Below are 25,581 nucleotides of genomic sequence, written 5' to 3'. Positions count from 1 at the left end.
TCCAAATTATTCTGTCCCAAAACAAGTTTGATAACCATCCTCTTAGTAGCTGAAAGCAGCCAGAAAACAGTTCATTTCTTTAAACGAATGGAATGGAAATCTTTTTTTTTTCTTTCCCAAGCTTCAATTACAACAGTCAAAGCCAGAGACTTAAGCAAATAAACTTCAAAATAGCCATTTGTTACAAGTAGCAAATTACCATGAACAATGAACTTGTTAAGAATCCCCTCTAAAAGCACGACACACACAAACAGGCTACCCAGCAGAAAAATCTGTTAACAATTTTATTTCTTTTGTCATGTTAAATATTATGGGACAGGACTGTTAAGGATGAAGAACTCTCAACAATGCCTCACAAGGAATAAGAAAGAAATTCTGCCATGATATTAGCAAAGTAAGGTAAGGAGAAAATTTACACAGTAAGAGGCACCATTTCCCCCAGAATACCTCTTGTCATATTCCTGAATGAGTGGGATTAGCAATCTAATAAATCATTTGTCAAGAGGTAACAGCAACAGATAAAATTTTAAAGGATTATTAAAATAACATTTACAAGACTCTGAACAATTTTCGAATTCTTATTAAAACCACAGAAAGAAAGAACAATTCTTTATTTATGAATTTTCATAAAGGACTGACTGTGCAACTGATACCTGCTATTGATGACTGAATGTACAATTTTGTCCAGCAGCTGAACAGTTTGTCTTTTCAGATTGTGTTTTCTAACCGTGCGAGATCATTAAAGGCAAAGCCTGTTATGATGCTGTACACAAGAACGGCTGCTTGGGCCGTACTACCCATGATGTGGTAGGTAAACAAACCTTTTTCTGGCCAAGAGAAAACAAAACAAAACAAAACAAAAAAAAAGGAAGCTGCAGTTTTGCATGCTTCTCTCACTCTTTCTTTCTACAAGATGAACTTCCCTAGAAAGAATCCAATGAAAATGGCTGCAATTACAACAAGAAGTGAAGGAAGAGAATTAGAGCCATTATCTCTGAGGGCCAAAGCTGTGGGTGATCCAGATTTATCCGAGTGTGCTACCTTTCTGAGCCTCAAGCCTTCATCCTGAGGGGAGGAAAAAACACAGATGGAAAAAAAACATAAATACATCACTAAGATAGTAAAAACTGAACTCAAAAGGCTATTATATTTACTGGTGAATATTTAAATAAGGTTTTTAAAAAACCCTCAACACATGTAACATTACATCACACCAAAATCCAAAACATGAACATTGAAAACCGTATTTTAAATAAGGATCGTAATTCACTAGTCTCTCTGCTTAAAAAACATACCAACAATCTTGCTAGGCCCAATGAAGCATTCTGCTCTTACTTAATATGTGTCAAAATTAAATAGCAGTAATTCCTTATTGTTAAGGAGAAGCATCTGCTTAGTTTAGTGTCAATGTCACCAGAGTAACACATGTGGAGATAACAGATTATTTCACAGTTCTTTAAAAGGCTACAATGGCCAATGAAATTGTCAGAACTGTTAAAAGCAAATATATAGAAAAGACATGTAAAGTCATGTATTGACTAGTTACAGGTTACTGAAATGACACCTTCACATAAATGTACAGGAAAGTAGTGTTTGCTTACCTCCTCTGGCCAAACAAGTGCTCTTGTTCACTAGTTGTTTGTAATACAAAATGTTATTGCTTTGGATCTCACTCACTAATTATGAAAAATAAAGCACTTTTTAAAAGCTACTATTTCAGTAGCTTTGACTTAGACTTAAAATAATTAAGATCACCGTAAATAAGACTACTTTGTTTAAGAAAATTATGTAGCTTCAATGTCTCATCCATGACAATCACAAAGCCTCAATCACTGACAAGTTCAAAATATACATTATATACAAGACATACATTATGAATCAATTTGGACATTCTAAGGGCTTTATCTACTTGCTGGAATATACATCTTTTGGCCTAATTACAAACTGCTTCAGTATAAATGTGGACACAGAACTTACTCTCAGGTGCCGATTTTCATCTGTCAGCTTCATAATCTCCGCCTGAAGTCTTTTGCACTCCTCCACGAGCTTCCTTGTTTCAGTATCATTAAGTGAAACACTATGTGGTTTTGGCATCGGTCCATCCTGCTTAGATGTGTTCAGTACTGGGGCGGATTTGCTTGCATCTATATCATTCTACAAACATCAAGAATGATTTGAGAATTTACTTACCTACAGAAAAATCATCCACAGCTTAAAAGTGAAACAATGAAGCTACTAATATAATTCAATGAGGTTTATATTTACAGTAAGCTGAACAGACACACTGACAGTTCAACTCTGATTAGCTCAAGTATTAAAAACCCGAGAGACAACTGCACTGTTTACTTGCTACTACGCTCTACTGGGATACAAATTAATACTTTAGCTGCTTAACACTGATCCAGGAGGCATCCAAAAGAGGGCAGAAAATACACCCAAGAGCAACTGAACTTGGGGGGGGGTGGGGGTGGGAATAAAAGCAAGAAAGTAATCCCACAATAGTATGAAACAAAAAGTGTAAAAACAAAACTGGTCACTAATTCCTATGAAGTATGTGTGACACAAATGGTTTGCATTTATAATGCCTTTTACTAAAGGAATACAAAAGTGCTGCACAAACATGAAATTTAAGTCTTACAGCATCTGAAATACACATTACTAATTTTGAAAAGTCACAAAAATGAAGTCCAAAAATGAAGTCTGTGAAAAGAACAATATTAAAATTAACAATCTAATTCCCACAGCTCTGTTCAAAATCACACAACTATAGAATAGTTTGGGTTGGAAGGAACCTCAAAGACCTAGTTCCAACCCCTCCCTGTGCCCCACTCCCCTGCCCCACCACTATGGGCAGGGACAATTTACACCAGATCATATTGCTCAAAGCCTGATCCACAACACAGCCTTGAACACCTTCAGGGATGGGGCATCCACAATTTCTCAGGGCAATCTGTTCCAGTGCCTCACTACCTCCTGAGTAAAGAATTTCCTCCAAACATCTAACCCAAATCTTTCCTCTTTTAGTTTAAAATCATTCCCTCTTGTGCTATCAGTATCTGCTTGTGTTAAAAGTTGCTGCAATGAGGTGTCCATGGAACCTTCTCTTCTCCAGTATGAACAAGCCCAGTTCTCTCTGCCTGTCTTCATGGGCGTGGTGCTCCAGCCCCCTGAGAATCTTTATGGTCCTCCTCTGGACTTGCTCCAACAGGTCCACATGCTTCTTATGCTGGGGAACCCAGAGCTGGACTCAGGACTTCAGATGGGGTCTCACAAGGGCAGAGCAGAGGGAGGGAGAATCTCTGCCCTTGACCTGATAGCCACATTTCTTGTGATGCAGTCCCGGATGCAATTGGCTTTCTGGGCTGTGAGCACACACTGCAGATTCATGCCCAGCTTTTCAGCCACGAGAACCCCCAAGACAAGCCTGACTGCCAGTGAAGATTGAGGCAAAGAACTCAGTGAGTACCTCAGCCTTTTCCATACTTGTTGTCACCAGTTCTCCTTTCTTATTTATCGGTGGGGGCACTCTCCTTGTCCTTTCTTTTCTGACATATTCCATACTTGCAGAGTCCCTTCTCATTACTCTTCACATCAACTGCCACATCCCATTTAATCTGTGCTTTAGTTTTCCTGATCCCATCCCTACCCCCAAACCATACCTCTGTACTTCCCAATTCACACGTCCCAGCTTCCACTGGCTGCGCATTGCCTTCTCACTCCTCAGTGCAAGGAGCAGATCCTTGCTCAGCCATGCCATTTTCTGGCCTACCTTCTTTCATTTCTCACACGTCACGACGGAGAGATCTTGCATTTTAAGGAAAATGGCCTCAAAGAGTTTGCCTTAAAAGGGCCTAAAGCCATTGAAGAGTGGCTGTAAAGAGCTAACTTTTTAATTAAAGAGTAAGCTCCTCTGTCCCTACGGACAGTTTCTTAGGAGAAAGTACAAAAGGAGGTAGTTTTGTATAACCCACTACATTTCTCTCACTACATTACACACTTTATAAAATTAAGGCCAGAAAGTAGATAACTAAGTGCCTCAATAATAAATGCTCAACCTTTATGTTTTTACTGTTTAACAGACACTTAGGAAGCTTACACCTTCATCTCATAAATTATCCTTAACCAAAAAGAAAGGAAAAACAACAAACCAACCAAAAAAAAAAACCCCAGACCACAAAGCAATCTCTACATCCCTTTCCCCCCAAGATTAAACTGAGATGGTATCTGAAAACTATAAAGCAGAAAAATAACAAAAAGATAGTTTTTTGGCACTGTTCTCCACTGCTGATGTTTTTTAAGATGTGCTTGGACAGAGTGTTCCTTTTCAGACAGGATCTTGGACCAGATGGTATTTCAAGGTCCCTTTAAACCTGGACTGTTCCATGATTCTATGAATCCTTAAAAAGTTATATACTGAACACCCCTCCTGTATTAATTCCACCAATTCATTTAATCATTAAATCAAATAGGTTAAAAAAATCCCTGAAATTTCTGTGAGATCCTACCAGTGTATGACAGTTTCTTATTCCTTACTTACCAGTTTATCATTTTCATTGGGCATTTCAAACACACATCTCAATTTGGAGTCCATTAACTCATCAGGTTTTGCTTCTTTCCACTAAGAAAACAATTAATACAGTTATTTAACATGCTGGACTCATGCAAACATCTCAACAGTTCAGTGCTCTTAGCATTGTCTTCCTAGACAGCTGGATACCGTGTTTACCCTCCCTGTAATTTTCAGACTTGTTTATGAACAATGCTTTTTGTTCACTCACTGCTGTGAAGTAACAAAAGCTAGAAATAGTTATTCCAGTCTGGAAATGAAAAAGAGTAAACTGAAAGCAAGGATGGATCCATCAGAGGTTGTAAGAAACAGAGAGGGAACAATACAGTGGTTTCTTAAGACACAATGAGAAAGGGATAGAGCCCAAACCTGAAAAGGTCTCTCGGATTTCAGCAGTTTATACAATCTCATCTTTATCCTTTGTTTTCCCTCTCCTCCTCTGCCCTGAGTGAACATCAAATGTACCTGTGTAAACCTAGGCATTCCTTCAAATAGGTTACAGAGTCAGAAGCATGTGCAACGTTGACTTCCACCTTAGGACATACTTATGTAAGTCCACATACACCCTAAAAGGCACGTTCTGAAAATGGAGGGCTTCATTCCCATTGCTGCCAGCCAGTCAAATCAGAAACAGGCACCTTACTTCTAAACAAGCACAAACCCATGTAACTTCTTTCTGCATCTCGCATCAGAACAACCCAGCCTAAGACCTAAAGCTACAACATGTTCTATTAAAACAGAAAACAAATCTATCATTTGTGCTGTGTTTAGCCACTTGGTATCTTGTAGGTATCTTTCAAGACACATCTTAGTCTTGAAAATGTTTTAGTTAATTATAATCCCATTCAGCATTTCACTTAAACACTTTTCATACCAAGTGAACTCATTTTCATACAGCTTCAGGCTTGCTTCTTGAATATACTCTTGATTCCTTCAAATTCAATCTGTTTATCCCTTTCAAATTAGCTGCATATAAAGGTATAATATGCCCATATTTTAACACTGAGACCTTACCTTAGACTCACTACTATTTCCATTCAATAGCCTCTAGGTTAATCACTACAGGCAAGTTCTACAAACTGACCTTGTATCTCCTATTAAAAATCTGATTCACATTTGAAGTCACATTTGTTCAGAGAAAACCCAAACCTTCTTCAAAAAGAAATTGCAAATAGATCATTTATAGTTAAGCCTGATTTTTAAAGGAAAAAATATACAACAGCCATTTTACTCCACTTCTACTTACCACTGCCTCCATATCTGTAATATTTGGTGGTGCATAGGTTGTTTGTACCATAAACTTGTGTTTACTCTTCTCATTTGGGTCGTAGTCAAAAGGTTGCAGCATTACTGTTCCAAAGGCAAAAATAAAACTGTGATTCTTCAGCTAATCACTACAGCAAGCATGCTATCCACTTTAGAGTTATTCCTCATTGAGCAGACACTGAAAGTTAAAATGGAAAGGCAGTGCAAACCCTGTATAAAAAGGGACTGAGAGGTCAGAAACTGGTGTGGCTGACATGATTATTTCTGTAATTACTATAGGAAAAGACATTTCATATAAAAATATGAGCAAACAGATCCTCTAAAAATGACTGAAAAAATTATATCTAAATATGTGTATCTGGGGGTAGACTTGCCACTTGACCTACCAGAGGACGAGAACTCAGTGAACTGGACAGATAAATTATCTGGCAGTGCACATACACCTGTCTTCCACAGAATGGGAATTCCAGTACAGTGTATTTTTATATAAAATTACGAGAAGCAGATGCAATTTCAGAAAAATATAAAAAAAATTACATGGAGTCCTGTAACCATTATCTGTATATGTACCTATTTTATAGCAATGAAAAAAACCATGGCAGAGATACCGATATAGCTAGAAAAATGCAAAAGCAGAAGGAAAAAGATTAACAAGTAATAGTAACAAGCTGTGAAAGAACAAGAGTAACATACTAGATTATGAAAAAAAAACCAACAACAAGCAATTGCTGTTAACAAGTTAAACAATACATGAAGGATAATAAAGAGTAAATTTAGGGTATCAAGGTAAAGAAAAACAGCTCTTATGGAATAAGTATTTTTGGAAAAAATGAAAAAAACATGGCTGAAGAAGGTTACTTAGTGATTCACAACTGAAAAATAATAAATTATTAAAAAATGTCAGTGGACTTCCTTACAATGACTGTCAAATCACATCTCCAACAATGAATTTAAAAACTGGCTTGGCTCTGAATCAGCATGATGCATTAAACAAGCTGAAGACAGCTAACACTACCTCAACATTCAGTTTTGAACGTAAGAGCTTCAACCCACAGTATCCTATAGTTATTTCTCTCTGCAAAACAATGTGAAAGAAATCTATTTTTAATTATATCAAAGATGACTCAGCACTGCAAACATTCAGTTGAGAGACTGATGAAATAAAGTGGGTCATTAGAAAAATAATCTCAACACATATCTTAGCAAATGACCCTAAAGAAATTATATACCTGAAAACAAAAAGATGAAGCTGACACTTTGGGGAAGAGAACTTAGTTCTGAAAAGCACTGTGGAATCACTGTAACTAAACTATTTTCAACTGCACTTGAAAACATCTTGAGGTCACTGTAGATGAATAACTGTATGAGAATCCAGTAATACAGAAATAGGCACATCAAAGACTTCCTGCTATGCCAACTGAAGACTCAAGCAGTGTGACACTGTTTCTCTTTATTTGAGATCCTGAAGTCACAATATTGTTCACAACTCCAGTACTGACCCATTTAAAAAAAATCCCAAAATATTTAAAGCTTTAAAAGGATGATTTGTAACTATGAAAACACACAGGATGTAATCCCTCAATCTATTCAATTCCCTGAAGACAAATGGCAGCAAGATCTTGATTGTGATGTCAAAATATCCACTGGAAAAATCCCAGATAACAGATCAAACACACAGCTAAAACAAAATGGCTGTAAGTTGTAGTTGAAGATGGAAATAAAGGAGTTTCTGACTACTTGAATCTTAAGTCAATTCTCAGTAAAATGATCTTTCATCCCCAAGTCAGTGATTAACATGAGTCCAGATGCTGGATTGCCCATGGTAACCAGTAATGAAGTTTTAAAGGGCCCCATTCTACAGATCATATCAGATTAGAAAACTCCTAACAAGGAAAGTTACTCTAAGGTTTTAACCAATCACAAAATTTTCTTGTGTTCTTCTTTGCCTCATTTGAACATATCACCTGAAGATAGTTCTCCAGCTTCTTTTAAACTCCCCAAAGGGTGCAAGAATGTGAATCTGAAAAGCTCTGAGGATTGCTCCATTATTTCCCTTTTGCTTTGCTACAGAGATCTCCAAGTGGAGATCTCTAAAATAATTTGTTTTCTAGATGTAGGAGATCTAGGAGTTCACACCTGTATTGCTTCTGATCTCTACAACCTGAATTCCCCTAATTCTAGAGATTCTACCACAAAATGGTCAGGAGAATGGCCAACAAAAAACATTTACCAAATCAGAAGATTAGTATCTAGTCTTCCCATTTTCTTGAGAAAAGCAACTAGATACAACAGTAAACTATTTTTTTCTTAAATGCAATGAACTATGAAATGTTACACATTAAGCACATCAGAGCAGCCAAGAATGGTCTACATCAGGACGCAAACATGAATATAGTAGTTTTAGCCAAAGGTACTGTTAATGTCACTGCCCATTTTCAACCTGCTTTTCCTCCTTTCAGAGAGCCACAGATAAATGTGACAAAGCAAGTATTTCTATAGGGAATATATTTTCATGTATCACTGCAGCTCAACATCAAGTTGCCATCACACTAATGAGGGGAATCATTTTATTTAAAAATAAGGAAGTTTTAAAAAGCTGAACTATTTCAAGTAGTCTTTAAGATCAAGCACTAGGCATCAAAGGCCTTAAAAACACTTAACCTGCAACTGCATATATTTATTTTTACCTGAAACAATTACAGATGATCCTGGGTCAATAATTCCACTGTTTGGCCTCACGCAGTATCGACGAGGTGCTGTGGTCTTCACTTTGAAGCATACTTTTCTATCTGATGGATTTCGTAGTTTAAGATTTGTAGTGACTACATCTGTAAAGGGACCTGAAAAAAAGGTTGGCCTTTTTTAAATACACATGTATCTCTGGAGAAGAAATCTGTTCACACAGTACAAGTAACTCTTAAAAATGCATCTTGTTGCCAACAAACTACTAAAAGCAGGTTAAATCATACACCTGTTAGGCATATACACTTTGTTACATGCAAAGAGTGCTCTGTCACCTTAGTTATAACAATATACATTACAGCAATCAAGAACTCTTAAATACTACAATAGACTCAAGCTGCTGGCACAAGTGGTTCATATACATATATGCTATTCTTAACGAATCATTCTTAATATTTAAAATACCTAGAAGGTACTAGTCATATGCAAAAGTAAATTTTGTTGAATTGTTCTTCAGGAATAGAAGCAACACATTCTTTCAATTGTTTAAAGAAAGAAAACATTGAGACTAAAATACAATCACTGCTCTTGAGATTTCAACTTCTGTTGGCTTCTGACCTCCTACAGACTTGACAGAAAAAGGTATCAATTCCTCTTTTAAAATTAAAATAAGCAAGAGAGATGATACTCTGTGGATGTATTCCAACTGATCCCCAGAAGAGCAGCAGTTGCTATTGTAGTCATTGCTACATTTATGTATTCAATGCAGTGTACTCTCTAAACTGTAGTGATGTTAAAATCTTCAGGATAGAAATTCCTTCCAAGTCCGGACAAGAGGCATAATTTCAATATCATGCTGCAAAAGCACATCTTCCAGCAGAGATCACCTTCATGCAATGCCACACAGCAACAGTACGAAAAATAAGGTTCACAGCTTTCTGAGCAGTGTTAATCACCCTTATTAATGTTTGTGTCATCAGAAAGCAAGACTGCAAGGGCTCTAGGAAAATGGTATTTCATATGAACACAAAATTTATTCAAGAATATTCCACGTATACATTAGCTTTTAATAACCTTTTTTATAGTTCTTTAAAACTACACATTAAATTACTACAAAGTAATTTTTACCAGCATTGAAAACACAACAACTTTTCCATTTAAAAACTACAATGAAAGCAAACTTCAGATTAATTTGGATGAAAAATATAAGTGGTATGAGCAAGTGGTAAAGTACAACAAAACCATTAATTGCATGAGACATAGAAAGCCAATTCTTCTCTGAACACCGTATTCCACAGAGGTGTCTGCACTTCTATGAAGGAAATGGCTCTGTCCACCATCGAACACGTTACTACACTAGAGGGCTCACTATTTGACTGATGCATTTATTTCTATAACATGTTCCAAATACTTGATTTTGAGAGAGCGTTAAACAGTCCTAACACAAAACACCAAGATACAAATACATAAAGAGTAAAAAGGGAATCACTGAAAACTAGAATGCTGAGATGTAGATAAAGATACATGTGAGCTAGGTTTACATTCAGTGAGGTTCTTCTGACAAAATAGGAACTGGTATTATTTGTCTGAAACTTCACTTCTGATCTGACTTTATATGGTGGATGAAATAAGTCATCCTCTCAATTCAGGCAAATTTGATACAGCCCCGAAGATTTACAAAATTACCTGTAAGTTTCCTGCCACTCATTTTTTTGATGGTTACTGCAGGATCCGGTTGTCCTTACCCATAGCGGGAGATCCAAAAAAACCCCTCCCATCACCCATACCACAAACTGAACTAAAACCAGGCAGCTGAATACTCTTCTCAGTCTAAGGCTGGTGATACACTCATAATACACCAAACATGTAGTTTTTTCAAGCTACACACACATTTCTGAGGAAGTTATTCTGGGAGTTTTACTAACAACCACCTAAGCTATTAGTCATGTAATAACCACTGCTTTTGCAGTGCCCAGAGGCAAACAGCACCTTAAATCTGACTTTCAAACTTATGAGTTACTTTTTCTTTAACTGCAGCTCTGGGCAACCTAAGGAGCTCTGCTTCTCAGTCTTCTCAACTACTTTTACTAAGGACATTCTGCACAAAGGAAAAAAAGACACAGTTCAGAGGCTCATTTTGAAAAGCACAGTCATCAAGGAAAGGAGCTATACTATTCAAAACCAGCTTGTTTCAAGACAAAGCAACAGTAACTTTATAAACTGATGATAAACTAGTTCTTCAACTAAAATAAAAGATGTTCTGTTTCTTTTGAGACGTGATAGGTCTCCTCATGACTACCTTTTTATACTGTGCAATAATGAAACAGGATTCAAAATATTCTTCAAATTACTCTGATATTTACTGTCAGTTTCAACACCTCAGATAATTAAAAGAAATCTGCTTTTCTTTCCCAGGTACATGAATGCAGTGACCTCCTTCGCATCTCCTGGATACTTCACAAAAAAAAAGCTTTTAGCTCAGGGACATTTTTTAGAATCAGATATTTCAGAGGTGACTGAAATCTTTTTCAATGTCTAGAGGATGCTTATGATAGCTTCACCTTTCACCTGCTTTCTAAAAGCTTTAAAGAAAATAGCTCTATAAAGTCTCTCGAGACTTGCAACCATCAGATTTAATAAACAGGTAGTAACAAACTGGTGCACAAAAGGAAAAGATGAGTGAATTTCACTGTTCCTGCAGATCCCAGCTGTTTGGTGGTTTAGTGGCAAACCAACAGCATGGATCTGAGCAGAGACAGGCAGGAACAGAAGGACAGTAAATCAGAAAAAAAATCTATTATCTTTCAGAGGAACCACATGATCTAAGTTAGCATGACATACCCTTAAAAAAAGAAACTACAACACCTATAGAAGATTCTAGAGTTCACTATTACACAAACATAAGCATCACTACCTTTGGAGGAGCAGGGAAATGAAGTACAAGGTGACAGCAACAGCCTAAGTGCAAAAGCCTAAACTACCACCGTTCCTGGGGAAAAATGTGGGGCAGGGGCAGAAAAACCAGGAAGGAGAAATTTTGGATCATACTACACAGACTGCATGTAAACAAGGAAAAGAACTGGCAAAGATGGATACAAACATTCTGCTTATGCATCAAAATGGATACAAACATTCTGCTTATGCATCAAAATGGACAAATGCACACCCACTTCATCTCAGTAAATACTCAGCTACACCAGGGCAGCATTATAATTTCAAAAATAGCATGGCACCTGCTGCTTGCATGACACTCAAATCCAAACAGATTTTTATTTAAGCACTTAACTCACAGACAGGCTTATGTCTAACTGTACACACAAAAGCTGTGGTAATTCAACTAATAAAATCCTCAGGCTATATACCAATGTAACATGATGTCTAATGACAAGAGGTCACTGCTGTATAAGGTCACCTGTAATCTCAATCCAATAACCGCTGCAAGTCAAGAGTTACTTTAGAGGGGACAGTTAATTTAACAACTCTCTTAGTAGTGTAAATTCAAGACACAAATTACAGCATCCTCCTGGAATGAAGGTTGTCAGAGTGCCAGTTTCTTCCAACTGGTTTTGAATGGAGCAGTGACAATTCATGCCACAAGTTTTCCTGTCACTTTGACTTACGAGGGCCTCAGAAAAGAAGGACAGACACCTGCCTAATCACACTCAAAAATACCAGACATAGCCAAAAAAACTTTACGTGCTGAGTCTTTATTTCAGCTATCTTGCAGTGCAGTCACCACATTAATGCCAGGGTTGCCTCTGGCAACTACACAGCTTGGAATACAGCAACTAGTGGGCAGGAAGAAATGCCACAGATTCTGCAGAGCCAGTTTCTACTGCTGGAACAGTGCCAAGTTTCCCAGCGTGCCACAAGCTTGCCAGTTATGCCGCAGTAAAACCAAAATATAGGTATTACTGGACAGGTAGGATCCCTACAGAGATAATTTTCATCAACAGTGTCATTTTCACTTCAGATTCAGGTCTCCTTCACTGTCCCAGCTTCAAAATCCACTTTCTTATCATATGAAATAGTCAAACATCAGGGAAAAAATGATGATGTGAACAGGCCTTCCTAGCATGGGAAGGAAGAGCTTAAATAAACTTCCACAGGCTTGGCACCCCTGGGAAAGGGGAGACCCATGGCAGTATCTCCAGCTGTTGGCAGCACAGAGCAAACAAAGCACTTCTGAGAAGGGGGCAGGTTTGGTCAGCAAGAAGCTCCATTCAAAATTAGTAAGGCTGTCATAATGTACACAAACAGCCTGTCTTAAAATACCACCTCTACCTAAAATTGGGAAAGAAGAAATTATAATTTTATTAAATTACACAAAATCTTTGATAATTAGAAGGCAGATCTTTTGTAGAGTTGTACAAAAATGAGCATGCATTATTAAACAAAATCAACAGCATTTTATGAAACAGCTTAAATGTTAAGCATATTGCCCTCTTCAATTTAAGACAATGAACTGTAGCTGTTGCAAAAGCCAATATCCAAGCTGAGTCTGCCAGAAAACACTCTAGTTTATGCTTTGAACTGAAGTTTATTTACGCTGTAAATTGGCACAGCAAAGTGATATATTCAGCCATATCTAAAAACAATGTAAGTACACATTAAAAAAGTACACAGACTGGCAAAAGGAACCCAAACTCCTTAAAATGTGTTACATTATTAACTTCAAGAACTATGGGGATTTTATGCTTTAAGTGGAACACTGTTTTTTCACAGCTGCTGCATCACCTTTGAATTTCCAAGAACACTTGAAACATACAGAACACTTCAATACACCTTCACTAAAACCAACTCAGATGAGGTTGTTTTCTTTGGGTGCACAATAAGGTCAGGTTGGGCAGATAAAGAAAACTCATTTACTGCATTTGACAGTTTGAGCCCTAATAAATGAGAAATAAGTTCAAGTCAGCAGAATAAAAACTAATAGTGATATTGTAAACCAAGCAAGACAAATTTTGAGACCAAGTAAACTGACTTTTTTGGATAGACCTGAGAGGAACAGATTAAGATCTTCAGCAACTCATTCTGCCAGAATCAAATGTAACAATGGAGTAAAGAAAGAGTAAGCTAAGTTAAGAAAGCTCCATGTAAACTATATTTGTATGGTGTAATATGGAATTTTTTAATTAGGCCAAAATTTAATTGTTTTTCTTTCCCAACATTTGACATAGCAATCACAGAATGGCTGTGGCTGCAAGAGACCTGTAGAGGTCATCTGGGCCAAACTCCCTGCTCAAGCAGGGATACCCAGAGCCAGCCACCCAGCACCATGGCCAGGAAGCTTCTGAATACATCCAAGGACAGAGACTCTACGGCCTCCCTGGACAACCTGTGCCACTACTTGGTCACCTTCAGAGTAAAATTGTTTTCTCATGTTCAGAGGGAAGCTCCTGTGTTTCAAGGTGCGCCCATTGCTGTGAGCACCGTGACACATTGCCTCTGGTCTGCTCATGCGCACCCATCTTCATCCTCTTTGCACCTTCCCTTCAGGTATTTTAATACATCAGTAAGATTCTCCCAAGCCTTCATTTCTCCAGGCTGGAGTAGCCCCAGCTCTCTCAGCTTCTCCTCACAAGAGAGATGCTCCAGTCCTTCATTTTTGTGGCCCTTCCCTGGCCTCCCTCCATCATGTCAATGTCTCTCCTGTACTGGGGAGCCCAGAACTGGACCCAGCACTCCAGCTGTGGCCTCAGCAGTGCTGAGCAGAGGCAAAGGATCACCTCCCTCAACCTGCTGGCAACATTTCTCCTAATGCAGCCCGGGACACCACTGGCCCTCGTTGTAGCAAGGGCACATTGCTGGCTCATGATCAGCTTGGTGGCCACCAGGACGCCCAGGGCCATTTCTGCAAAGCCGCTTTCCCAGCTGGTCACATCCCAACCTGCACTGGTGCTTGGATGGTTGTTCCTCCCCAGCTGCAGGACTTTGCACTTTTTCTTGAACTTCACAAGGTTCCTGTCAGCTTGTTTGTCCACCTGCCAGCTCCCTCAGCACTCATGTGTGCATTCCAGCAGAGTCCTTGGACTTACTACGTCTAGCTTACTCGAGTATTCCTTGACCAGATCATCGTCCACCAGAAGTACTGAAGGAAAGGCATCTAAAAAAGAGAAATACTTGTGTTCTGCAGCAAGACAAAACTCCCTTGACTATCAGATTAGAAAATAATCTTAAATATATACAAAGCACTTTATTGCTCAAAATTGAATTTTATAGTACTTTTCTGAAAAAAGGTGACATAGATGACACAAAGGAAAGTGAGTAGAATGTTGTTTATTTCCATAAATTCGTTTTAAGAAATTAATATTCAGACCTCTATGAAAAAAATCTGAAGAGAATATATAACATGCATTGCCAATGAACATAAATAACTCCTTCCTCTTGAAATACCAGAACCATGACCATTCAAATACCTTCTCCAAATGGAAGAAAAATCCCAACTCTAACAAATCACCTACATTAAAATTATTCATGGTCTATGAAGCATAATAGCTTAGGTTTCATGGATTAATACTTAAACATGGATATGAATGATTGGGAATAATCAGTGGATGAAGGTGAGAGATTAATTATACCTACAAATAACCATGGCTCTCAGGAAGATATTCATATATTAGAACAGCATTACAGAATCTTTCACTTCTTATTCTACCCTGGCACTTCAGAAATAGTTGTGCTTTATCATCAACCTGAATGCAAAATATAGAATGCAAAAGAGGCTTTATAAGAAAGCTGACACACCTCAATGTCCACAATTCCTGAGGGCTGATTCCAGGCTACCACTGTTTACAAGGGGTAACATCAGATTTTATCTCAGCTCCCCACGATGACACGCTGTCAGCATTCATGCTGCTGATGTGTCTATCACAGATTTTTCTTTCTAAAAAATGCTGAGACAACATTCATTTTATAATCCTAAAATAGCTCATCTTCCTCTGTCAAAGGGACAGAGCCTGCATACGGCAACACAGCTTATTAGAGGTGCTTGTGCAGACCCTGGCACGCATGCTTTACTGGGGGCTGGTGTAAGAGAAATGGGAGCTGAAACCTTTTGCCTGCCTTTCTGACAGAGAAAAGACAAAAATACAACACAATGACATTTCAAAGCAGACAAAACACTTCCTTACATATTTTTTCTGGATCTAAACTTCTTATTCACCCCCAGCTTGTGACTGAAATGTTGTTAGTAGCCAAGAAACCGAAGTAAAAATGCAGTAAGCATCTATCTCAAGGGTAAAGTACAGCCACAGATCATTACCAGGAATTCTGGTCAAGAGAACACTATTTTCTTTATAAATTAGATAAAATACAGACTAAATGTAGACTGTCCTGCATATAACATTAAATATGGGCAATGGTTTCTTTAGCCTTAACAAAAACAAAACACCACTAGTAATAAGATGGTCTAACATGGAATAACTTCATCCAAAGATCTTACTGCTGGTGTTTAGCTTAAGCTTTAAAATCTAGCAATCTAGGCCCGAGTCAGTCATATGTGTAATTTCTTGATATTTTTCCTACTGAAAGAGTGCCATTACTAAAGAACTGTCTGGTTACTAACTTCAAAGGGATGCTAGTAACTTAAACTTAACCTCCATAATATTGTGAATTTCTTACTTGCAATTTAGCTTTCCTTGATTATGTTCTTATTCTTGCCAAAGAGATAGTAAGAGCATACTAAAACTGGTAGCTCTTAACTCTACTAGGATAAAGTCTTCAGGATCTAACCATAACATATTTATTCATGCCAAAGCACTGCAGAAAAAAAACAGCAGAAATATTTCAATGATGCTAAACTTGAACATTTAAACCATCAAATTATCCCCCCAAAGTCCTGAAGTAACGCAATACAATTCAGTACAGATTTAGTTCAGTAAGGGCTGTGTAATAACCCCTTCCTGCTGGAGCAACTGTGGTTCTCTTTGCTTGCATAAGGTAGGATAACTAATGAGTTTGATATTTACAGAGGTTCTTAGATTTCCAGAATACTAGCATATTTGATCAACAGAAATAAATAAACAAATAACTTTTCCCTTTCCTTTTTATCTTTAACCTTGCTTTGTATTTAACCTGCTATAGCTTACAAATGGCTTCAGTGATGCTGAAAAACCCCGGTGCTGTTTAAAATATTCAAATATCCAGCAGCTTAAAATCCATATGCATCGTCATATAAGAAATCTCCCATTGGATACACCTAACTGATCTGCATTGCAATGTACAAGATCCTCTTCAAACTCTATAGCAGTAATCAGAACACTTGTAATCATCTCAGATGACAGCTGGAGTGGCACACAGAAAATCAGTCTTCCCACAGAAGACCTGATCTAAAGCTCTTGCCTTGCACTTTTCCTAATGTGCTCCAAGAACCGGGTATGAGAGGCCAGACACAAACATTGAACACACCACCAAAGCTCTTGTGGTTTTCACTGGTTTGCCCGCAAGCAGTATCCCAACAGTGTAACAAAGTAACTTCAAAAATCCCAAGTTAAATTAGGAAGTTAAATTCGCAAGTCTCTCAGTACTGACAAAAGCCCAGAAAATTCTTCTTAAAAAATAAATCAAACAAACAAAACAAAACAAAACAAACAAACAACCCCCCACCATTTTAGCTGTTGAACTGCTACATGGCATCCAACCTCAGCTCCTAACACAGAGCCTGGTCAAAATAGACTTGTATATCAGATATTAAAATCTCCTACAGACAGGTGTAGCTGACACTGGACTGCCTCCCAAACACACCAATACACCACTGCAGTTTCAGGGTGACTTTTCAGTCTCTGGAAGCACAGGCTACAGGTCTCCATTTCCCAAGCCACTGAAAGCCAGGTACAATCATTTCCTACAGTCATTCACGCAAACAAACACCTGCTTTGAACAGTGGTTGCATTTAGTCGGTCTTGTCGATCAGGCAGGACCACAAACTCCACTTCCTCATCAACTTCACATCCCAGTTCTGAGCTGAGCTAATGCAGCCACACTTCTCAGGACCAGTCAGGTCACTTCCACAGAAACAGCTGAGTTCCAACAGGAGCTACAACATGGAACGTGCCTGGTAGATGGCTAGTGGACATTCAAATTAAAAAAAACAAAGTTTTTATTTTCAGTGGGTCTATTATGTTTACTGGTCTTATTAGCACCATAGTGTTAAACATGATAACATGTTAAATTAACATAATACCCCTATGGATATTAGGTTTATTTCACATATGGAGCAGTTACTCCCATGTATATGATTTTTAAATTCATGGATGCCCCTTTTTACAAAGGAAAAGAATTAAACATATCTCAGTCAAGGTATTCTAACATCTTGGAATGTACCACAACATAACTGCTCTAACTTAAGTACATAATTGTGTACCAGTAATGTCCTACCAAACTTTCAAGAACACTGTCAACTCATGACCTAGAAGAAGCTTTTCAAAGACCACATGAAACTAATAATTCTGTAAGATGGTATCTGATGAATTTAAAACTATTTTTGCCCACATAATTTTTAGAAGATTGGTTAAGACTGACATGATTCAGATTCTGCTAAGCTTCTAATGATCTGAATACATTCATAGCCACTTGAAGCAAATTCATTTTTCCACATTTTTCCACCAATCCTGTCCTTTAGTCTAGATAGATTTTCTTTTCCCCAGTGCTTACCTTGCTGATGTATTTATAGATAGCAATCAGATCCCCTTTCAGTCTTCATTTTGCTAAGATTAACAAGCTAAAGCTATTCTACTTCACTTGTGTTAATAAAGTTGTCTTTGCATCATTCCCATTTGGGTTCATTTTATCTGACTAGGTGTTGCCAGGGATGCATTCAGATGAAGAAGCTTCATCAAAGCCAAAAACCTTGACATTAATACTTTCCTCACTACAAAATTACAGTCCTGTATTTGCCCCATTTCATGACTTGTCACATTCACAATAAACCCATGATTAAGTACTAGTCACTAGTTTTACTTCTTTTTCATCACTTCTAAGAAAATGTTTTATTATTAGCACACATTCGATTTTTTTTTGCATTCATCACATCCTCCTAACCTTGCATTACCAGCGAGCTGTACCAGCACATCTCACCCATACCAAGGTCATTAACGAAAAATGGAACAGGCTTTCCTCAAAAATATATCAAAATGTACTGACAGCCAACATGGCTTTAACATGGGCAAATCATGCCTGACTAATCCAGTGCCCTTCTAGGGCAGACATCAACGGACAAGAGAAAAGCATGCATGTCACCTACCTGGACGTCTATACAGCCCTTAATATGGTCCCCCCAAACATTCCTACCCCTAAACTAGACAGATGGGTTTGATGCATGGACTGTTAGACAGACAAGGAATTGTCTGGGTGGTTCACCTGAAGAGTTCCAGTCAATGCCGGAATGTTCAAGTGGACACCAGCAACAAGTGGTATCTGTATCCCTCAGGGATGGTTACTGGGACCAGCATTATTCAGCGTCCTCATCAATGACACTGACAGTGGAAGTGACATTACCCTTGGCAAGTCTGCACAGGACACCAAGTGAGCGATGCAGTGGACTCACAAGAGGGAAGGGATGCCTCCCACTGGGACCTTGACAGGAATGAAGAGTGGCCCCACAGGAATCTCCGGAGCATCAGGAGGGCCAGGTGCAAGATCCTGCACAGGGGTCAGGGCAATCCCCAATCACAGATAGAGAAGGTCTCAGATCAGACTGCCACATTCCACCTGGGACACTGCGTTTGATTCCATGCTCCATCTACCCCAATGCCCTTATTCCTTCTTCTAAGGCTTTGCTTATTATTGAGGCCAGATCAGCTCAAGCACTGAAGTGTCAGAATAAGATTTTAATCCAAGTAAGACTGCATTTTGAGAAACAAAAGGGAGAAAAATTCTGATCTGATTATTTTTTTAAATTTCATGCAAATACATATTTTTATTTTCTTCCTCTTTCATGTTATTAAACACATGAAGTCCTACAGCAGGATAATATTCAGTACACTACCTTAATTCACAAGACGTTGTTCATATAGGAATGAACTGAAAATGTCTATTTTCCTTTACATAATCATCTATTTCTAAATACTTTCAAATACTACAATGAAATATGACATCTACATTGCTAAATAATTTAAAATGCCAGGAAATAGCCTTACACAATCCAAAACAACACTAAAAGGCAAGAGAAGCTAGAGGCCAAGATAAACACGCCCCAAGTAAAGTCTTACCACCTCAAGAAAAACAAAGTCAGTAAAATTCCAACTTGTAATTATGCATTTTTATTTTCAAAAATACCACATCAGAAATTATCTTAGTAGATAATCATTTAGTAAATAACAATAATAATCTTAGTAGATAAATCGGTTTGCTGATTTTTTTCTTTTTAAAGAAATTAACTTACACTCACTTATCAGGTTCATCTGACACCACAAGCCTTGTAAGCTGACAGCTTCCAAACTGGAAAGTGTAATACTTATCAAATTAGTCAGGGTTGCTTTTCCACTTTCAATACAGCAAGTTCTCCTCAGAAACCTTTTCTACTTGAATTCATGGCTTATAAGAGAAGCATTAAAGCCCTTTAGTGACTGATGGTCACGAAGATCTGGTTAACAAACACCTCCAAAGATGAAGTTGGTCAGAAAGTAGAACGTTCACAAACCATGGTCAGGCCAAACCAGGAACAACTTCTATTTCCACAGCAGACAATCGGTGCACTAAATATTCAGACCTATTTACAGATGCAATAAAACAGCTCCTCTCAATCCTCTCAAGCTTTCTACTTTTCAACCTGGCCTTGAACAACAGTATACTATTCATGCATAATACAGAATGTTTTTATAATATTAATAAAAATGTCTTGTGGTGATCTAGAACACCTGCTTATGCTATCAACAAGCAGCATGAGTAGGCACTTTATAGTAATTACAATGCAAAGGTGAAGCTTTTATACCAATAATCATTGGTACACACTAGAAAGACAAGATGTGAGGTTTGGATAGTGTTTCACTGTTTAGTGAAGCAACAGCAATATTAAGTACAACAGAGCCCTATAAATTCCAGGTAAAGGACAAAACTTCTAAATCTTCATTGCTGTATACCTCTATCACCAATGGAAAATATTCCATAACTGAATCTTAAAGCAAATGATAAACTAGTTCTTCCAAAATATAATCTAACACTATAATACACCTGACTTCACAGATCAATATAAGTCCCTTTTTACAAGGCAGTTTTAAATGCAGTCTAGCACAGTGGTAGAGACGACTGTATAACATAATACCACCTAATAAGCAACACCAGGTAAAAAACCATTATCTTCCTTTTTCTTCCTTAACACATTCCCATAGATCATCCTGTGCTTCGATTTTCACTAATATGTATAATTTAAAGAAATTAAAATACCAGCAAATACTATGCTTGAGCCATGGAACAATTGATAGAAGTACAGATACAGGAACAGCACACAATGACAAGAACCACTCTTGTATTTAAAAGGAAAAAAAGCCAGACTGTGTGTTGTATTTTATTTTATTTTTATATAGTCATTTTATTGCCATTATGCAATTCTCAGCCAGCAAAAATATTAACTTAAATGGAACCATTTCAAAGTATCAGAAAGTCACAACTATATTAGTAATCACTTACAACCAGTTTTCCCCATCTATACTCCCACTGTTTAGTTTCAAAAATGTTCCTGAACGAAGATACCACAAAACTGACATCCCAATCACCTTTTTTTCTAACCCGAGAAAATCAGGACATCACAAATTTACTGGTACTTTGAAGACAGTGAAAACAGGCATAAAAATTGACATAATCAAGATACACACAGGTAAGGCAGTACAATCACATTTGAGGACTTCAAACTCTGCCTACACCAAAAGGCATCACAGGCCAATTCTGGCAACAGACCTTGACGGCAAGGGATGCATTTAACATCGAGCTATTTTTGCCTTTAAATTCCACCTTCTCGATTTGCAGCAACACATATCCCATGGCTTTCAGTGTTACCAACAGCAGTGTAACGATTACAAAATAATTTACAGCAATATTTTTGTATTATTTAAAAGGTTGTCGAAATCTGCATTTCAGAATAAGCCGCAATACTTGAGTGAAGTGCTCTCCACCTCCCATGAAAAGTCATTTGAACACACACCAGCTGATAGCTGATTTTATACACTGACAATTCTAGAGTATGATTCAGATCAACAATCAGAAATCAAACATTCTCTGTCACATTGATCTCTCCTAGTAACTCAACCCATCAAAAAGGAATTTTACTGCACACAGACACATTCCAATTTTTTTTTCCTTTCTGCTAAAGAGTGGTTCATTATTTTGAGATGTTTATAAAGGTAACATAACTGGACTTCACACACTTGTAAACAAGAATTTGAATAAAGGATATCAATTGAGAATATTCTGGCATTTGTATAATCTTGTGTTGCTAGTCAGACACCTCTGAATCACATGAAATTCAAATTCTGAACACTGTCTACTAATCTTCCAAAGCTCATCAAATCAACTAGTGTTGATTTTCAATTAGGTGTTGCAGAAGCATGTCTTGTGGCTGATTTACACATTTGGAGGTTTTTAATTTTTTTTTTAAACAGCCATAATCCAAGACAAATTTAAATCCAAGTTACTTAAAATTGCAAAACTGGCTTCTTCAGCTTAAGGAAGAAGAAGTTTCCATGAAAGTGCTACAAATTTTTGAATGTAAAACTTCAAATGTTGCTGTTAAACTACATGACTACTAACAAAAAAAATTTAAAACCATATTTACTCACAGGGCACAAACTCTAGATTCCCATAATCTTCACTAAACTAGAACTATCAACAACAACTACATGTATGAGTCACAAGAAGAAGACACCAGTAAGAAGCAGATGTTCCACTTTCCAAATGGGCTGCTTTTAAGTGTCTTGTGTTTCAATTCTTCCTATCCAGTCCTAAATAAACTCCAACAACTTCAGATTTCAGAAATTAAACAAAATACACTAGAATACATCAATCTGCAGGAGCAATATGGCTGAAGAACCTGGGTACAAGACCAGAATTCTGCAACAAGGCAAATTCTCAGTGCTCCATGCTGAGTGTCTGAAAGTAGTATTGTGTAGTTTATCAACTGCCTCTCGGTTTCATCACTTCTACGCACAATTTTTCGCCTTGTCACATTTGCAAAGCACTATGAAAAGCATATTTGTTTTGTGGTTTTTCTTAAGATATTCCTCATAGTTTCAGAATCCAAAGAAACCTCCCTACCAAAGGGGGACAGAGGGAATTAGCCAGGACCCAAACACTGTTAATGACTTTCATTTCTAGGACTACAAGCACTATGAAAACAGGATTGCAATCTTGGACACCAAGGGAACTATGTAATGCGTTAGCCACCACAGGCCATGTTCTTTAGAACTCCCCTTGAATCATGCTGAATAAAATTCAAGGATAAATGTATTACAGACCTTATTTTTGCTGACAGAGTAAATTAGGTTCTATTAATAAAAAAAAGCAATTTCATCAGGCAATGATGAATTTAAAGCCCTGTTAATAACTTCTTAAGATAAGTACTACATATCTCTTAATGAAATAGTTGTAAAGGGGCACACTATTTCACTGTTACCCTAAGGTCAGCAAATCCATTATAACTTCCTGAGGCAAGAAAACCAACAAAACAATTTGTTCAATTCAAATGTTTAGACTTAAACTGGATCTCCGTTACATATGCATCAACAGCATTAATAATAAAAACAGGTGATTGTACCAATAACATAACTTTGAACAACCAGCTGCACTGAAAAAATGTAGTTTTATTCTTTTAAAAGTTTTATGCTTTTCCTACATTATGTTACATTTATTCTGAGTCATATAATCTCTTTCTTACTAACAAATTACTTTTTAAAAGGTGACACTCAGAATTCCCAATACTGTATTCTTCAACACAGTACTTTAGAACTGGATTCGTTTGTGGCCCACAAACCTTTTGAAACACCTCTAAACAATAAACAGTTAGAAAATACTTCTTGAGAGTGCACTCAATGCTCTCGCAATTGATAGCACTTCAATAGTACAGTAATAGAGAGTGCTGCAGTCTCATTATGCTTCATATTTTGTTTTTGCTTAGTCTGCTCTACAGAAATTTTCCTAATATATGCATTAGCCTGAAACCAAAGTTTATGCCTAAAGAATACACATTTCATGCTCTAAGTGCATAAACACACAGCACAATGAAGATCACTGACTGACAACAGCTTCACATAGACAGAATTTCTAATCTAGTATTTATTCTATCAGCACACTGTTTTGTATCACACCAGTACGGCTTAGTTCCAGCTCAAAGACATCTCAACATTTGCAGGCTTCAAATCAGACACAGTATTTTTATAATTTAAAATAAAAAAAAATAGTGCATTTTCCCCCAACCTGTTCTTGCATCAACTTGCTCTGAACACAGCATACTGAAATGTGAGTGCAGCCAGACCCGCAGCATTTTAACAACACAAAACCCAAGTGAAAATGACAAGTTCCTGCAGGGGTTTTGACTCTGTGTATAAAAGTTCAATTTAAAAAAACTTAAAATTGAAGCTATCAAGAAATTCATATGCATAATTAGATATTGGGGTATAATTGATTTGACAGATCAATAAAACAATTATAGTTTGCTAATTTATCTAAATGCTAGGCCTGACCAAAGGTATTTTGGGGGAATACAGTGTTCTTTTCTGACACAAACATTTATTTTTTCTAGTTGTCCAGGGATGATTTTTACAACCTCATAAATTCCACTCTGTTCTCTAAAACAATGAAAAATGAACCTACTAAAAGTGGAAAGCAGAAGAATGTACATATTAGGCACGTACATGTGCTGACACCAGTCACAATATTTAAAAATGTAAGTTCACATAATATTAACTACTTTTATTTTAAAAAACCAACAACTAATACTGATGATTCCAAGTCTGAAATGTTCTGAGATTCTTCTCAATGCCCTTTACAGGTATAAGATATCATCACAAAAACTACATGTTCTGACACGCTTTTCTTCATGCCCTTGCCTTTACACGATCACTCATTTCTGACAGAGCCTTTCCTTTCACATCTAATTCATGAGGAGAGAAAACCACACACACACGATACCAGCACTAGCTGGGACCTATTTTGACAGCAGCACGTCAGCAGTCACAGCCATGCGGTCGGCACGCAGCACACAGCACACATAAAACTTCCGAAAGGCACGCATTCCGTTTCCCTCATTGCCAGGGAAGAGGCGAGCTGCCTGTTTATGTTCTGACAGCCTGCCCGAGACACGACACCTTTGGGGAAAGGGCGGGGAGCCCTTTGCCGGGCTGTGGTGCACCCAGGGGCGAGGGCGCGGGTGCCGGGCACTGATGGTGCAGAGCCGCGCCAGCTCTGCCCGGACACCGGGGCCCCAGCACGCCTGAGAGGAAAAGTGGGACAAGGCCAGACGTGAGGGCAGCCCCGTGAAGCTTGGAACCCCGCAAGGCTTCCGCCGCCGGCCCCAGGGCCTCTCCTGCCCGCTGCTGCCAGAGGGAGCCCGCCCCGCCAGCGACCGGAGAGAGACGCCCGCGTCCCCGGGCGCCGTTGCCCCGGGGCTGGGCCTACGAGCGCAGCGGTGACACGGCGGGGCGGGCGGGGGGACGGGCGGGGGCAGGGGCAGGGAGGGGGCGGCCGATCCCACCCGGCACCGCGGATCCCCGCGGGATCCCAAGATGGCGGCGGCCGATCCCGCTCGCCGGCTCGGCGGCGCCCCCCATCCCCCGGCGGGCGGGCAGCGCCCGGCACCGCGGCCCGCCCGCGGGAGGCAGCGGGGAACGCGGCGCCCGGAGGCGGCCCGGCGCCCAGGCGGAACGGGACACCCCGCCGCTGCCGCCCCGCTGCTCTCCGCCGCGCCGCGTTCCCCCCTCCTCACCTTTGAATTTGAGGTCGGTGGGCGGATCGAGCACCAGGATCTGCTCGTGCTTCGCCAGAGCCCCGGCGGCCGCCATCTCGCTCGCTCGCTCCGGCGGGAGGAGGGGCAGGGGGGAGGGCGGAGGAGGCGGAGGAGAAGGCGGGGGAGAAGGAGG

The 25,581-nt window shown here is 38.7% G+C and overlaps 1 protein-coding gene across 1 annotated transcript; it reads right to left on the bottom strand.

Moving 5' to 3' along the window:
- Positions 1 to 270: 270 nt before the first annotated feature.
- Positions 271 to 25,581, bottom strand: VAPA (VAMP associated protein A). Its single transcript, XM_063396634.1, has 6 exons — positions 25,428 to 25,581; positions 8,521 to 8,673; positions 5,814 to 5,917; positions 4,538 to 4,618; positions 1,978 to 2,154; positions 271 to 1,065 (listed from the first exon to the last, which is right to left on the bottom strand). Exons 1-6 carry the CDS (start codon positions 25,501 to 25,503, stop codon positions 907 to 909), a joined length of 750 nt encoding a protein of 249 aa, XP_063252704.1. The 5' UTR covers positions 25,504 to 25,581; the 3' UTR covers positions 271 to 906.

This window comes from Prinia subflava, chromosome 1, assembly GCF_021018805.1.
Source record: "Prinia subflava isolate CZ2003 ecotype Zambia chromosome 1, Cam_Psub_1.2, whole genome shotgun sequence".
NCBI classification, from domain to species: Eukaryota; Metazoa; Chordata; class Aves; order Passeriformes; family Cisticolidae; genus Prinia; species Prinia subflava.
This window is presented reverse-complemented; position numbering and strand designations above follow the sequence as displayed.

Bases quoted from the DNA above. Each gene is read 5' to 3' on its own strand.
- VAPA (XM_063396634.1), bottom strand. From the start codon at position 25,503: ATGGCGGCCGCCGGGGCTCTGGCGAAGCACGAGCAGATCCTGGTGCTC. The intron at 2,155-4,537 runs GTAAGTAAGGAA...TGATGTTTGTAG, and splicing joins CCAATGAAAATGATAAACTG to AATGATATAGATGCAAGCAA. The intron at 1,066-1,977 runs GTAAGTTCTGTG...TCCTCCCCTCAG, and splicing joins ATGAAAATCGGCACCTGAGA to GATGAAGGCTTGAGGCTCAG.